General features: G+C 42.7%; 1 protein-coding gene across 1 annotated transcript; it reads right to left on the bottom strand.

Annotated features, from left to right (window-relative positions):
• Positions 1–13,799: 13,799 nt before the first annotated feature.
• Positions 13,800–16,722, bottom strand: LOC311301377 (uncharacterized protein). Its single transcript, XM_084426407.1, has 2 exons — positions 16,594–16,722; positions 13,800–14,574 (listed from the first exon to the last, which is right to left on the bottom strand). The coding sequence occupies exons 1-2, from the start codon at positions 16,649–16,651 to the stop codon at positions 13,862–13,864; spliced, it is 771 nt and encodes a 256-aa protein (XP_084282533.1). The 5' UTR covers positions 16,652–16,722; the 3' UTR covers positions 13,800–13,861.
• Positions 16,723–17,752: the final 1,030 nt, after the last annotated feature.

Raw genomic sequence — 17,752 nt, 5'->3', positions numbered from 1 at the left:
CACACGCTGGTCTGCCCTCGAAAACTGCTCCCCAGCCGGTGAGAGAGGCATCCGTCATAATCATCTGGCGACGAAATACCGCACCCATGCTGACCCCTTTCCGAAGAAAAAGAGGGACCCGCCAAACTGACAGGGCTCGAAAGCAATTGCGCGATACCTTCAGTAGGCGAAGGGTTGGCCCGGAGGGCCGAACCCCTGAGAGCTTCATCCACCACATGAAGGGTCTCATGTGGAGCAGGCCCAGCGGTAGCACGGAGGAGGCCGCGGCCATAAGGCCCAGCATCCTGCAGCAAGTGCCCACAGACATATGATGGCCTAGCGAAAAACGGGCCAAGCATGTCGTCAGACTGGAAATCCGTGCAGGAGCCAAGCGGGCCTGCATGAGAACGGAATCCATGTTCACCCCCAAGAAAACGGTGTTTTGAGCCGGAGCAAGAACACTCTTCTCCGAGTTCAACCTCAAACCGAGAGACTGGATATGACTCAGGACGATGTCTCTGTGGTGGGTCACTAGCTCCCTGGACTGGGCTAAAATGAGCCAATCGTCCAGGTAATTTAGAATACGGATGCCCTGGAGCCGCAATGGGGCCAGAGCTGCATCCATACACTTCGTGAATGTCCTCGGGGCCAGAACGAGGCCGAAGGGAAGGAACCTGTACTGGAATGCTCTTTCTCCAAAGGCGAACCTGAGGAACTGCCTGTGTCACCGTACAACCTGGATGTGAAAGTAAGCATCCTTTAGGTCTACTGTCACGAACCAATCCCCTGGCCGAATCTGAGATATGATACCTTTCAGCGTCAAAATCTTGAATTTCCCTTTGTAAAGGGCGAAGTTCAGTCGGCGGAGGTCCAGTATGGGACGCAAACCGCCGCCCTTCTTCGGGACCAGGAAATAACGGCTGTAAAAACCCCGCTCGGTTTCCCCTGAAGGAACCTCCTCTATTGCTCCTTTGAGAAGGAGGGATGAAATTTCCTGCTGAAGTACAGAAGCCTGAATGGCGCTGTCTACTACAGTAGGAAAGACCCCATTGAAACAGGGGGGATTGCGGCAAAACTGAAGAGTGTAGCCGAACCGAACTGTGTGAAGAACCCAAGACGATACCCCTGGCAAGCGCTCCCATTCCTGAAAGAAATGTGAAAGAGGAAGAGGGATGTTGTAATGCAGACGACATACCTGAGTGAGGGTGTCGTGTTGACGTTCGTGGGGTAGAGAAGTTGACCGTGCAGGAGAGCCCTTGGCATCCTGGCACGTGATGGGAGGTATCGATGCTGGGGTCATGGTGACCAGGTCCGCCTGCTCCGGAGGAAAACGGAAAGTGCCTCCGAGGATGCGACCGGCAGTTATAGAGAGTGTCGAGGGTGAGGGGAGAAAGCAAAAAGCATCTCCTTCCTCCCGCGCCGTTTGGCTGAGTAGAGATGGTGAAAACTGGCCTGCACTGCACACTCTGAGTGGCGAAGGTGACAGGGCAAGGAAAGGAGAGCTGGGAGGTGGACAGAACGTTTGCGCGGTCTGTCCCAACCTTGAGGAAGCAGAGGAGCTCTCCTTTTTCTGACCAGAGGGTCAGGAACGGCTCTAGGCCGCCGGAGCGGTCGGTTTGTCGGACCGCTTCATCTGGAGGCGCTTGTGAGGCCGTTGACGTGGAAACGGACGACCGCGGGCTCCCCAAACCGTGGTAGGTGGGGGATGCACCGGATCACTCCTCCTCGAAGAGAACTCCGGTTTATGAGAGGGACGTTCTCTGGGTCGGGGAGGGGAGGGAGCAGAAGGTTCCCTAGCCCTCCTGGGCATGAACTGTCTGAACGCGGCCGATTGAGATTTGGAGGAGCGGAATTTCTCAACCACCATGTTGACCGCTTCACCAAACAACCCTGTTTGAGAAATGGGGGCGTCCAAGAGGAAAACCTTCTCCTTGTCACAGATCTCCGTGAGATTAAGCCACAAGTGGCGCTCCACCGCAACGGAGCCAGCCATAGAGCAACCTATAGCGCGTGCGGTATGTTTGGTGGCTCTTAAGGCTAAATCCGTAGCCTTACGAAGCTCCTTGACCGCTTCAGGGGTCACGCCGTCGCCCTCGTCCATTTCCTTCAGGACGTCTGCTTGGTAGGCCTGAAGAATGGCCATAGTGTGCAGGGTCATGCCTGCCTGTCCAGCCGCCATGTAGGATTTCCCAATGAGAGAGGAAGTAGTCCTACATGCTTTAGAGGGGAGGAGGGGGCACGACTTCCAGGACGGCGCAGACGACGGAGCAAGATGGTCGGCTAAAGTCTCCTCAATTGCCGGAACGGCGGAATAGCCCTGTTTCACAGAACCTACTAGGTTGGTGAAATCAGCAGCTGCCGCATTAGTGAGGCGCGCAGAGAAAGGCTGCTTCCAGGATCTGGAAATCTCGTGATGCAGATCACTGAAAAATGGCAGCTTTCTCCGTTGAGGCCTAGAATTAGGGCCACTGAAATCCTCGGAGTCGGAAGCCTCGGTAAAAAGTACATCCTCCAGCCCGAAAGAAACCGCGTCGCGTGCTCCCGGGCTGGGGCGCAAATAATCGTGCGAAAATTCGACTGGCGTGCCGAGGGGAGGGAGGGAGAGAAAGAGCGGGGCTCGTCTGCTCGAACTCCACATCCTCAAGCTCTATATCCGAACCCCAAGTCGCGGATCCTCGAGAGGCCTCGGGAGCGCGACAGGGGGTGACAAATGATTCCCTCTCAAACACCGCGAGCCGCGATTTGAGGGTTTTGAGCAACAAATTTTCACAGAATTTGCATTTAGACGATCCTATGACTGCCTCGCGCGCATGAGAAAAGCCCAAACATTTAACACACTTACTGTGTGGGTCGTCGTTAGCGATGTAACGAGCACATGGCGGAGAACAGCGTCGGTAATCCATGGCAACTTCACCGTAAGGAGAAACAGAGTTCCATTTGAACAGTCGCAGAAGCGCCGAGAATAATACAGAAGTCGTATTTTGAACTCAGAAAAATCACGAGCGAAGGGCAAACGTGACCGCTTCGTTCTGAAGGCAGAGAAATCTGAGGAGCAGATGGCGAGCGCGAATATGTAATGATGCGACGTAAGAGCGTCGGGGCGGAGCCATATCGCGCGGGCGCCATCAGCCAATGAATTGGCGTGATTCTATAAGGCTTCAGACAATCGGCACATTCAGAGAATATCCCACTGCGCTATCCGCAGCTTTGAGTGAACCTATGAAAGAGAACACTAATGTTTTAGCATCAGCATCCCAACTAAAGCAAGCACTGATCTCTATAATGGTAACTTCAATCTCAATAACAACTTATGTAGATGTATGACAGAAATAAAGTCATACTGGTTAATAATAAGTGTAATAATGTGTAATGGCTGGAAGTCAGTTGTAGTTCTTGTGTTTCTCTACACATTCTGAGACATAAAATGAATAACTGGGAATTTTATTAACATCAATCGTCCCTCTCCCATTTTGCATTATGCTTTGCTGGCGAGATGTCCAGTTTAAATGATACATGAAAGTATATACTGCGTTTGCATGGAAGAGTAGAAGTGGAAGAGAAACTATATGTTCTAAAGAAAAACAATGAAGAACGAGTTAAAAATTAATAGTAGATGCATGTCTCTCTTAAAAGTGTTACGGCCTCTTCTTCAGCTCCTGCATTGATCACATACAGTATGTAAGGTTTTGCTCCGCTGTGGATCCTCATGTGAATCTTCAGCCTTGATTGAGGGCAGGAGACAGATTTTTTGGCTTCTGTTTTTTTCTTTCTTGATCACATCCATCAACTCTAAAAGACAAATTAAATCAAGTGAGTTTCTCTGGACTATTTTATGCAAACAACCAGCTAATCATGGCTTACTCATGCAGTTTAAAGTGATGTTTTTGACATTCTCCTGACTCTACCAATACTCTACTAACACTCTAATGAGAGTTAGTAAGACATGAAGGTGCAACATTACTTATAGTCAACAGAATGTGTTAAAGGGACCATCAAAATAAAGTGAAACCATGTTTTGTAATCTTTTAAACTAAAGTTATGGCTATCTCTTGACCCCCTCGCTTGTTAATGCAGGTGTCTGTTGTTGTTGTTCCGTCCCTTTAGTTTGGTTTTATACATAGACAGTAAAAGAAATGGACACAGCGACCCCATAGACTTCGACGGAGACCAGTGAAGTCAATTAGAAGCTCTCACTTCCTGAGCGTACTGCGCAGCCTCAAACTGAGCTTGTGACGTGATGTGACGTGAGCAACCTGTCTGACAGTTGTAAGTCTTCTAGTAGCTGTGCCAAGCAAATAATCGTGCGAAAATTCGACTGGCGTGCCGAGGGGAGGGAGGGAGAGAAAGAGCGGGGCTCGTCTGCTCGAACTCCACATCCTCAAGCTCTATATCCGTACCCCAAGTCGCGGATCCTCGAGAGGCCTCGGGAGCGCGACAGGGGGTGACAAATGATTCCCTCTCAAACACCGCGAGCCGCGATTTGAGGGTTTTGAGCAACAAATTTTCACAGAATTTGCATTTAGACGATCCTATGACTGCCTCGCGCGCATGAGAAAAGCCCAAACATTTAACACACTTACTGTGTGGGTCGTCGTTAGCGATGTAACGAGCACATGGCGGAGAACAGCGTCGGTAATCCATGGCAACTTCACCGTAAGGAGAAACAGAGTTCCATTTGAACAGTCGCAGAAGCGCCGAGAATAATACAGAAGTCGTATTTTGAACTCAGAAAAATCACGAGCGAAGGGCAAACGTGACCGCTTCGTTCTGAAGGCAGAGAAATCTGAGGAGCAGATGGCGAGCGCGAATATGTAATGATGCGACGTAAGAGCGTCGGGGCGGAGCCATATCGCGCGGGCGCCATCAGCCAATGAATTGGCGTGATTCTATAAGGCTTCAGACAATCGGCACATTCAGAGAATATCCCACTGCGCTATCCGCAGCTTTGAGTGAACCTATGAAAGAAAACACTAATGTTTTAGCATCAGCATCCCAACTAAAGCAAGCACTGATCTCTATAATGGTAACTTCAATCTCAATAACAACTTATGTAGATGTATGACAGAAATAAAGTCATACTGGTTAATAATAAGTGTAATAATGTGTAATGGCTGGAAGTCAGTTGTAGTTCTTGTGTTTCTCTATTTTCTGTTCTAACAGCAGGTGTTCATCACTAATGCTCAACAATCACTTACATATTCACTTAATTATCTCACTGTAACACTGTGTCAATGTAACTTTTTACTCTTTGTAGTGTGGATTTCCCTGAGGGGTTGAAAGGGTTAACAGTGTAAGATAAAAAGACACACCCACAAAATGTATTTTAACAGTAATAAACTGTAAGTTATAAAACAGGTTTATACTGGCAACACTGTTGCCAGTATTTTATTGTAAAATCTTGTTTTTTGGGTCACCATTGTGCAGAAGAGTAGAGCCTGTGCTTCAGTCCAGGAGAAGATCTACAAACATTGGTTGATATGCTGCATGTTCCTATATTTAAAAGGCAGTGACTGTGTAGTTGCTGGTCCAGTGGAAATCTCTTTATTTACCAAAAAATGTTTTTTGTTTTCAAATGAAATAAGTTCACAGTAATACTTTGCTCACTTTATTAATGCATTATAAATTTTAGTTAATACTTTTAAATGACAGTTGGTTAATTTAAGACGGTCGGTTTCTGCAAGTGAAATTAGTTAACTCAAGTTTTAGTGCATTTTTACAGTAACATACTGTAAATTACAGTAAAGAACTGTACAATTAACAGTAAATTACTGGCAACAGTGTTGCCAGTATTTTACTGTAAAAAAAAACGGTAAGGTCTAACAGTGTAACACTAACCCTTAAAAAAAAAGGAATATAAAATAGCTAAACTTACCATGTGCTTTTTTTAAAAATTGGAAAACAGAAGCTTGCTATTCTTAGTCCGGTTGTTGAGAAGCATCGCCGAACCGTTAATTCTTCAAATGCAAGCCGAAAGATATCATTAGAATTTTTGAGTGACAGACCTGTAGTAGGGTGGGGCACATTGGGGGGCCAATCAGTTTTCAGTAGGGGCCAGTGCCCCCATGGCCCCTCCCCTGTCTACGCCACTGCAAATGGAGGCACAAGTCTCTGCCTATGCATTTGCTTCCACCTCTCCTTCTCTATCCCCTCAGACTCGCGTTTCACAGATTCAGCACATCCAGGGAAGAGGCGCACAGTGGGTAAACTTACAGTGGTGAAATTAAAAACAAGAAACACACATTCTGAGACATAAAATGAATAACTGGGAATTTTATTAACATCAATCGTCCCTCTCCCATTTTGCATTATGCTTTGCTGGCGAGATGTCCAGTTTAAATGATACATGAAAGTATATACTGCGTTTGCATGGAAGAGTAGAAGTGGAAGAGAAACTATATGTTCTAAAGAAAAACAATGAAGAACGAGTTAAAAATTAATAGTAGATGCATGTCTCTCTTAAAAGTGTTACGGCCTCTTCTTCAGCTCCTGCATTGATCACATACAGTATGTAAGGTTTTGCTCCGCTGTGGATCCTCATGTGAATCTTCAGCCTTGATTGAGGGCAGGAGACAGATTTTTTGGCTTCTGTTTTTTTCTTTCTTGATCACATCCATCAACTCTAAAAGACAAATTAAATCAAGTGAGTTTCTCTGGACTATTTTATGCAAACAACCAGCTAATCATGGCTTACTCATGCAGTTTAAAGTGATGTTTTTGACATTCTCCTGACTCTACCAATACTCTACTAACACTCTAATGAGAGTTAGTAAGACATGAAGGTGCAACATTACTTATAGTCAACAGAATGTGTTAAAGGGACCATCAAAATAAAGTGAAACCATGTTTTGTAATCTTTTAAACTAAAGTTATGGCTATCTCTTGACCCCCTCGCTTGTTAATGCAGGTGTCTGTTGTTGTTGTTCCGTCCCTTTAGTTTGGTTTTATACATAGACAGTAAAAGAAATGGACACAGCGACCCCATAGACTTCGACGGAGACCAGTGAAGTCAATTAGAAGCTCTCACTTCCTGAGCGTACTGCGCAGCCTCAAACTGAGCTTGTGACGTGATGTGACGTGAGCAACCTGTCTGACAGTTGTAAGTCTTCTAGTAGCTGTGCCAAGCAAATAATCGTGCGAAAATTCGACTGGCGTGCCGAGGGGAGGGAGGGAGAGAAAGAGCGGGGCTCGTCTGCTCGAACTCCACATCCTCAAGCTCTATATCCGTACCCCAAGTCGCGGATCCTCGAGAGGCCTCGGGAGCGCGACAGGGGGTGACAAATGATTCCCTCTCAAACACCGCGAGCCGCGATTTGAGGGTTTTGAGCAACAAATTTTCACAGAATTTGCATTTAGACGATCCTATGACTGCCTCGCGCGCATGAGAAAAGCCCAAACATTTAACACACTTACTGTGTGGGTCGTCGTTAGCGATGTAACGAGCACATGGCGGAGAACAGCGTCGGTAATCCATGGCAACTTCACCGTAAGGAGAAACAGAGTTCCATTTGAACAGTCGCAGAAGCGCCGAGAATAATACAGAAGTCGTATTTTGAACTCAGAAAAATCACGAGCGAAGGGCAAACGTGACCGCTTCGTTCTGAAGGCAGAGAAATCTGAGGAGCAGATGGCGAGCGCGAATATGTAATGATGCGACGTAAGAGCGTCGGGGCGGAGCCATATCGCGCGGGCGCCATCAGCCAATGAATTGGCGTGATTCTATAAGGCTTCAGACAATCGGCACATTCAGAGAATATCCCACTGCGCTATCCGCAGCTTTGAGTGAACCTATGAAAGAAAACACTAATGTTTTAGCATCAGCATCCCAACTAAAGCAAGCACTGATCTCTATAATGGTAACTTCAATCTCAATAACAACTTATGTAGATGTATGACAGAAATAAAGTCATACTGGTTAATAATAAGTGTAATAATGTGTAATGGCTGGAAGTCAGTTGTAGTTCTTGTGTTTCTCTATTTTCTGTTCTAACAGCAGGTGTTCATCACTAATGCTCAACAATCACTTACATATTCACTTAATTATCTCACTGTAACACTGTGTCAATGTAACTTTTTACTCTTTGTAGTGTGGATTTCCCTGAGGGGTTGAAAGGGTTAACAGTGTAAGATAAAAAGACACACCCACAAAATGTATTTTAACAGTAATAAACTGTAAGTTATAAAACAGGTTTATACTGGCAACACTGTTGCCAGTATTTTATTGTAAAATCTTGTTTTTTGGGTCACCATTGTGCAGAAGAGTAGAGCCTGTGCTTCAGTCCAGGAGAAGATCTACAAACATTGGTTGATATGCTGCATGTTCCTATATTTAAAAGGCAGTGACTGTGTAGTTGCTGGTCCAGTGGAAATCTCTTTATTTACCAAAAAATGTTTTTTGTTTTCAAATGAAATAAGTTCACAGTAATACTTTGCTCACTTTATTAATGCATTATAAATTTTAGTTAATACTTTTAAATGACAGTTGGTTAATTTAAGACGGTCGGTTTCTGCAAGTGAAATTAGTTAACTCAAGTTTTAGTGCATTTTTACAGTAACATACTGTAAATTACAGTAAAGAACTGTACAATTAACAGTAAATTACTGGCAACAGTGTTGCCAGTATTTTACTGTAAAAAAAAACGGTAAGGTCTAACAGTGTAACACTAACCCTTAAAAAAAAAGGAATATAAAATAGCTAAACTTACCATGTGCTTTTTTTAAAAATTGGAAAACAGAAGCTTGCTATTCTTAGTCCGGTTGTTGAGAAGCATCGCCGAACCGTTAATTCTTCAAATGCAAGCCGAAAGATATCATTAGAATTTTTGAGTGACAGACCTGTAGTAGGGTGGGGCACATTGGGGGGCCAATCAGTTTTCAGTAGGGGCCAGTGCCCCCATGGCCCCTCCCCTGTCTACGCCACTGCAAATGGAGGCACAAGTCTCTGCCTATGCATTTGCTTCCACCTCTCCTTCTCTATCCCCTCAGACTCGCGTTTCACAGATTCAGCACATCCAGGGAAGAGGCGCACAGTGGGTAAACTTACAGTGGTGAAATTAAAAACAAGAAACACACATTCTGAGACATAAAATGAATAACTGGGAATTTTATTAACATCAATCGTCCCTCTCCCATTTTGCATTATGCTTTGCTGGCGAGATGTCCAGTTTAAATGATACATGAAAGTATATACTGCGTTTGCATGGAAGAGTAGAAGTGGAAGAGAAACTATATGTTCTAAAGAAAAACAATGAAGAACGAGTTAAAAATTAATAGTAGATGCATGTCTCTCTTAAAAGTGTTACGGCCTCTTCTTCAGCTCCTGCATTGATCACATACAGTATGTAAGGTTTTGCTCCGCTGTGGATCCTCATGTGAATCTTCAGCCTTGATTGAGGGCAGGAGACAGATTTTTTGGCTTCTGTTTTTTTCTTTCTTGATCACATCCATCAACTCTAAAAGACAAATTAAATCAAGTGAGTTTCTCTGGACTATTTTATGCAAACAACCAGCTAATCATGGCTTACTCATGCAGTTTAAAGTGATGTTTTTGACATTCTCCTGACTCTACCAATACTCTACTAACACTCTAATGAGAGTTAGTAAGACATGAAGGTGCAACATTACTTATAGTCAACAGAATGTGTTAAAGGGACCATCAAAATAAAGTGAAACCATGTTTTGTAATCTTTTAAACTAAAGTTATGGCTATCTCTTGACCCCCTCGCTTGTTAATGCAGGTGTCTGTTGTTGTTGTTCCGTCCCTTTAGTTTGGTTTTATACATAGACAGTAAAAGAAATGGACACAGCGACCCCATAGACTTCGACGGAGACCAGTGAAGTCAATTAGAAGCTCTCACTTCCTGAGCGTACTGCGCAGCCTCAAACTGAGCTTGTGACGTGATGTGACGTGAGCAACCTGTCTGACAGTTGTAAGTCTTCTAGTAGCTGTGCCAAGAGAAATCTGAATCATTCCCTTCTGAAACTTGCAGAGACAGAGAGCGTGAGTATTAGCTGTCTATGAGCTAGGAGCAGGATAAAATTTTGGTAAGTTTTCTGATTAATTATTTTGTCATTTTTCCTCCACGTCCCCCCGATTGCCTGTGAGCTTCTCCTCCTGTCTATACGGTAATCTCTCTACTGTGCGACAGCGAGTCGCATGGTTATGATGCAATCGTTAGCCTATTTTACAAAACTGTTTCTACGGGGCCATAACGTAAGATACAAGGTAATGGAGCCTTTTATACATTGTCGTGTTTCTTTAGAAATAAATCATGCACAAATGGAGTCTTTAAACACCTCAGATGTACAGTTATTTGCTGTCAAAGTGACGCCAAAATGAATGGGAGTCAATGGGATGCTAACTAGAGGTCTTCACGGGTCCAAAAATTCGTGCCCGAACCCGAAAGAGACCCGTAATGTGCTACACCGAACCGACCCGGACCCGTCTATTATTTCAAAAGCTAGACCCGGACCCGTGCAGATCTGAGAAATGCCTAACCGGACCCGACCCGGACCCGTCTATTATTTGAAAGCTGGACCCGAAACCGCCGGGAAGACACAGACCCGAATGGACCCGATTGTCACATATTCCACCTAAAACTGATATTACAAATCAATAAACCTGTTGCGAAAAATACAACTTTTTGTCTTACCTAATTTAAGGAGCCGAGGTAGCGTAGTCTCCCTTCCTTGTAACGTTAACGTTACCTGACTGGCTGTGATCATGCATTCCTCCGACAAGAAAGTTATCCATGTTATTCCTCTCGTTTTTATCAAGTCCAAGCTTAATCCACTCATTATTTCAGCTTCAAAAATCCACTTGATGTCACGGTGACGGATGACAAATGCAACTTTGCACATGTAACTTACATTCTGACTCGAGTTAACTCGCATAATAACTTTGACTGTTTGCCCTTTTGAACTATAATAACGATTGCTCGTTCAGTGCCATGGCCGCTGACGTTATTTATTTGCTATCATCTCCGTGCTCTCTGCTCTGCATCGAGTCTGAATCTGACCACTAAAACTTTAAGATTAAACAAGACGGTTAATTTATATTGTAAAATCTAAAGCGCGGTTTGGCGGTCCCTCACTGAAGCTCTGGTAGCTGGTTGCCATAGAAACATGACACGCGCTTGCAGGGCCGGCCCGAGGCATAAGCGAACTAAGCGGCTGCTTGGGGCCCCGTCGCCACCAGGGGGCCCCCAAGCGATTATTATTATTATTTTTTTTTTTACATATTAATTAAATTAAACAAGTGACATAAATGAATGAATGGATTAATAATTCAAGACAAGAAAATTCTGATTTCATGATCAATATACCTGCCTACAACTGCTGCGGTGTCTGCCAGTGTTTGAGTGATGCGCATAACCTCGCGTGCATAGACAATTCGTGCGCAAAGTCACGGTAATGTTAAGCCATGTCGCAAAAATTTGATTTGATCAATGATTTATCCTTTAAATTTAATGATATTCAGAACAGAACAAGAATAAAAAAATAACTAAAAACAAGCCAAAACGAAATAATTTAAAGCGAAAGTGCTGGGCTCACGTATCTCTCTCATTAGAATCAAAATGTTTTAACATTCGCGATGGATTTGGATGGTAAACTATTCTTTATTATAGGCTTCTTTGTACTTCACCCACGTTCCAATATCGAGGGGAAAAAAATCATTCTCTTCACATGCGCAAAAATGTGCTTGAAATCCAATATCGAGGGGAAAAAAATCATTCTCTTCACATGCGCAAAAATGTGCTTGCAAATATCACAGTGGAGCGGTGCTTAGGCTACGCAGCGCTGAATACGAATTGTTGGCTTATTTAAACAGAGCAGTGCAATTTTTATATGTTAGGTTGACTATTTTATTACTATATTTTATTACGGCTTTAACGAACAGGCTGCGATGTCAAGATTGCAATGCTTGAATATGTTGTGTGTGTGTGTGTGTGTGTGTGTGTGTGTGTGTGTGTGTGTGAGGCGCGGGCGCGATCGAACAGTGGAAACATAAAAACATACTCCGTCATGTTCATACAAGACATCATTCAAACTGCAAAAACGTTGGAGGATATTTTTCAAATAAGTTTTTTTTTAATATGTTTTGTGACAATTTGTTTTCAGAAGTTTCAAAGAGTTAGTAAAAGAGTAAAGAAAAAGTTAAAACATTTTTAAGTATCTATTTTTTATTAAGTATTTATTTTGTATTAATACATAACCTCATTGTATTAATTTATAATGTAACATTATAGAGTGACATTGTGTCAATAATCGTCAAGCACAGGTGACTCCGCGTGGTGGGAGGGGGCCCCCAAACCAAATTCTGCTTAGGGCCCCCAAAAGGCTCGGGCCGGCACTGCGCGCTTGAGACTGAACATGCACGCTAGCTGGATCAACCTAAAATATGCTTTTTAACACAATTTATTTTGAGTGTTCTAATTTTACAAGTTGCAAGTTGCAAAAAAAACCAAAAAAAAAACCACAAGCAGTGTCTAATCACGGCCTGGTTTTCTCAGAGTCTGATCTGATGACTCCGATCGCACGGGTATTACACACAATGTTAAACAGACCCGGGACCCGAAGTAATAGATTCGGACCCGACCCGGACCCGGCTGATCATTTAAAATATAGACCCGAACCCGTACGGGTCCCGGGTCGGGTCCCGGGTCGACGGGTCTCAGGTTCACTGTGAAGACCTCTAATGCTAACAGCAGTTAATGGCTTGTTAGTCAATGGATGCCCCCATAGAAGGTATGCTTTCCGGATACTGGATTACCCCCTTGGTTTTATACTGGGAATAAACAGCCCAGGCCAGTGCTGCCACCTTGTGGAACAACCGATTACTGCAAAACAATGCAATTCAATGTGCAACCTGGGTGGCAACGTTAAATCAGGTGGCGCACGTTCAATACTGATGAAATTTGTATCACATGCACTGTATGCGGACCCTTGCGTACACATTAAAACCGAAATATACTTCATTAATAGAGAAATAATCTGGAAGCCTCTCTCATCTGTGTATCTTAATAATCCCCATAGCAAATACAAAATTCTGAACGTCTGTTTGAAAACATGAAAATACTGTTTGACATTCTTCTCCATAACAAGTCGGTGTCAGAAACAGAAAGTTGTGCTGCGCTGCTGCGTATAGTGCTTTATTTCTGCTTTTCCAGGAGCGCCACCTACAGTGAGATAATTTGCCTCTACTGCTATTCTTTGCGTTGGTCTGAACAGACAAACTGCATGTGAAAATCAGTCTGAACTTTCGTGTTGGTGTGAACATGAGTTAGTAGATAATGTCCTCTCGATCATTGTGGCTGTTGGGAAACTAACTTACACAGAAGAGACTTTTGTTTCTCAGCACATAAAGATGAACTACTTACCGTGATCTCAGACTGTGGTGATGTGGTTTCTCCACTGTATGGATCTTCATGTGTAGCTTCAGGTGACTTTTAATGAAGAAACTCTTTCCACACTGATCACACGTGTGCACTGCAGCTTCTCTCCGCTGTGGATCCTTAGCCTTGTCCTACCAGACTCTCGTACATTTCATTTGTACAGAGAGTCTGGCCTCTCTCCATTGACAAGCGTTAACTTCCTTGTAGGCGGGTACTCTGTTGAAGTTTAAAACTATTGGATCTGCCCAGAGCCACTCTGGATCTGCCATAACCAATTGCTAACGTTTAGTCGTGATGTAACCCTACAACTCAATACGACATATTGCATATATACGCATACGACCTCAACGTCATCGTTCTCAGCCACTCCCTCTGTTCACTGATAGGACCGCCAAAAATTTGGCCGGAGAAAACCCAAGAATAACAAACCCAGACGGAGTACTGAAGGAAAATGAAAATTGTGCGGAAGTACGTAGGAGGGCGGAGCCAGGCTAGTGGATCCTCTCATGTGATTTCAGATTTGATGAACAACTGAATCTCTTGTCACAGTGTGAACACTTGTAAGGTTTTTCTCCAGTGTGAATTCTCTGGTGCCGTTTTAAATCGTTTGCTGTAGTAAAAGTCTTCTCACACTCAAAGCACATGTACTCTCTCACACCAGTATGAGTTTTCTGATGCGCATGTAAATATTTCAGCAGTGAAAAACTCTTTCCACACACAGAACATGAATGCGGCTTCTCCTTCATATGAACTGCCAGGTGTGTCTTCAGGACTGATGCCCTGAGAAATGTTTTGCCGCATTGATCACATGTGAACGGCTTCTCTCCGGTGTGGATCATCATGTGACGCTCAAGATTTTGTTTGTGCGAGAATCTCCTTTCACACTGATCACACATGAATGGCTTTTCTCCGGTGTGGATCCTCATGTGACTTTCAAGGTGTGATGATTGTGTGAAACTCTTCCCGCACTGATCACATGTATACGGCTTCTCGCCTGTATGAATTCTCATGTGACTCTCAAGATTATGTTTGCCTGTGAAACTCTTTCCACACTGAGTGCAGGTGAAAGATTTCTTGGCTCTTCTTTTCTTTAAAAATGTCTGTTTAGTCTTTGAGCGACTCAAAGGTTTTTCTCCAGGATTGACATGATGTTCCTCCTCCACTTCACTCAGTTCCTCACTCTCCTTGCTCTCTTCCATCAGGTCTGAAATGAAATAAATAAATTTTATTCAATTCAATTAATTTAAAAAGTGAAATATGAAGTGAAAGGACATAAAAAATGATGTAAGACAACTGCTACATAATATTATCATGAATGAGGTACACCGATCTTGACATTTTTAAAACATTATAGACAAATCCCATCATGAATGATGTTCTTCCCTGAAGGCACACCTTTTCTCCCAGAGAGAAGAATAGGGGGCAATGAGCGATTTTATTCAAGGTGAAGAGATCTACAGCAGCTCGGCCAAACCTCTCCCACAACTGGCTCACTACCTGAGGGTGGAGAGCCATTCTCCATAGAGGATTTGCTATGGATAGGAGATCCGCCCTCACATTCATTATTCCCGGGACATGCGTTGCCCTTTAATGACTGGAAATGAGTCATGCCCCATACAATCAGTTATGGTGCAAGGCTGTAAAGCTGAGGGGAGCTTGTGCCCCCTGGCGATTTATGTATGACGCCGCCATTTTGTTGTCTGATCTGATCAAAATGTTGGTTCCTTAGGAACTGCATAGAATGTTTGGCCTCACACCCCAACCTGTGAGCGACGCATCAGTCATCACCACCTTTCTTAAATAAACTGCCCTCCGCAGAGTTTCTGAAAAACAATCCCTCCAGTGACGGAGAGCGCACATGCAGAGTGATGGCACCAGCGACGTCCCGCTAACCCAGTGCTGAAACTCTCTCGCTTGCAATAATCCCAGTGAAATTACAGAAACTGTCCAGGCCATCAGCTCCAGAATACATAAACAGACTGAATGGGACTCTGTTCCCTTTCTGAAAAAGGGACAGACAGCCGTTGTTCTGCCCTTTGGGTATTGTCCTTGTTAGAGTAATTAGGTCCTCTAGCGGTCAAGTATGGTATTGCAGGATGAATCAGGAAGTTAGTTTATTAGTCAAAGCATGTTTCATGTCTCATGTTTTTCATCACAGAAGTGTGGCTGTCTAATTTTGGTTAAGAACACCAATTGGAGGACAGTACAAATGAGGTACACTGATCTTCCCATTTTTATTTTTTTAAAACATTATAGACAAATCCCATGTTTCTGTAGTGAGAACTATTAATTACATTTGGTCAATGAAACAATTCAAATATACAATACTTCCATATATTCACACCAACTTTTAGATATTAATTTGTTTTACTTAAGACTTTTAAATTACTGATGGCCGTTCACACTAGACTTTTTTTGTTCCTCCGACTTCCATTCATATGCATGTGAATGTGGGACACCAGAAACACAAGATCAAGTGAATAACCCTGTGTTTCAGTTTAAGTTTACAGTGTCCATAGAAATTTCACATACTGAAAGTCAAGAGTGACCGCAGCTTTAACTAGCTTTAAATTAGCAATTTTTATTAGCGTTATCTGTGTCCTATATGTTTCACTCAACCCTGTTACTTCTAACATGATTTTCCTCATTTTAAAACAGACCATTTCTTAAAATTGTGACACATGATGTGACCTCATCTGGGCTTTTTCTGCTGCCCTAATGTGAAGACAAGAAAATAATCTTGTACAGTGTTGATCACATTCATCAACTCTGTTACCAAAGTTATTATAAGAAAAATAATCTCAATAAATATGAAACTTCTATTATTTATAAGAAATACAACTTTATCAGTAACTATAAATCAAGTTTTGCTTAAGTTATACTTACAACCCTGTCAGCCATTCTGGAAAGTTAATTTATTTGATATAGTTTGTCGTTTACTCTGTTAATTGCCAATGTAATTATAATGATAATTATATTGAAAATTGTCAAAAATATTGGCAACATTGTTACAGAATCCAGAATATTTAGTTTGACCTGATGTTGACAAACAGCATAAAAGTGTTTAAACCTCCCATTACTGACCATTTGTTGAAAACTAACTAACAAAAACATGTTTACCCATTTCATAGTTTAACTGCATATCTAAAAGTGATGAAGAGCTTGAATGTTTCTAACATGAATGTTCTTCAGCATCATGAATGAATGAAGAATAAACACCAACCTCTTTGTTCTTCAGGATCTTCAGTGTGTTTCATTCTGCAGGGTTCTGGATCACTCATGTTCTCACTGTCCTCTTTAATAAACTCAGTCTTTGCAGATTTCAGCTCTTCCAGATGCTTTCATGCTCGTCTTCACTTGTAGCTGATGGGAATTTACAGCATTTATGGGTGAATTGCAATGGGAGGAGCTTCACTGATGATGTGATTGATGTGGGAGGGGCTTTAATTATGGTAAATTTTAGTTGGAGGAGCTGATCTGACCAAAATAAAATAAAAATATCAGTTACTAAGTTTGTTTTTATACTTAATATCACATATAAGCATTTATTTCTGTTTGTCTGTAAAGTAACTGATGCTAATACACAACAGTTTTTTTTTGCGCACAAAATTATTCTCGTCGCTTGATAAACTTATGGTTGAGCCACTGTAGTCACTTGGACTATTATAAACATTGTCTTTACTAACTTTCTGGTCTGGCAAGTTTCAATTACAATAGAATCCAATGGAGGAGTGAGACAGCTCTCAGATTTAATAAAAAAATATCTTAATTTGTGTTCCGATGATGAACTAAAGTCTTCTGGGGTTGGAACAACATTAGGTTGAGTAACTAATTACTGATATAATTTTCATTTTTGGGTGAACTAACCCTTTAATAAATAAAGGCAGTCTGTTCACACCAATGAAATGAGCTTTAAGTGTCAATTAACAGGAGATCTAAAGACATCAGCATAATAAATGAGGTGAAAACAGGAACTATTGACGTAAAATATGGGTATAACTAGCCTATTTATTGCCCTAGTACAGCAGTTGTCACTTTAAAAGTATGCATGTGAATTAAACGTGGGACAATGGCCTTCATCATCACAGTGTGCTAATGCTGTGAATCAGATGCGAGGGAATCGCCATTATGCAGATTGAGGACTGTTTACTGTCTCTTACATCTCTGATAAACATATGTGCCATTTGCTACACAGGACAAACAAGCTTCTTCCCACTACATACTATTGATCTACTAGTGTGTCCTAACATGTTTGGTCTCATCTGACAGCTTATAAACTGTACAGAATTGTGTTGAACTTAATAGAGATATTAAAGTATCGTAATGTACAGTCTAGGTGCTGCTGAAAGATGCATTGAGGAGAACATTTCAATGTACTTCTC

The sequence above is a fragment of the Rutilus rutilus genome (assembly GCF_951802725.1).
Source record: "Rutilus rutilus genome assembly, chromosome: 1".
NCBI lineage: Eukaryota > Metazoa > Chordata > Actinopteri > Cypriniformes > Leuciscidae > Rutilus > Rutilus rutilus.
This window is presented reverse-complemented; position numbering and strand designations above follow the sequence as displayed.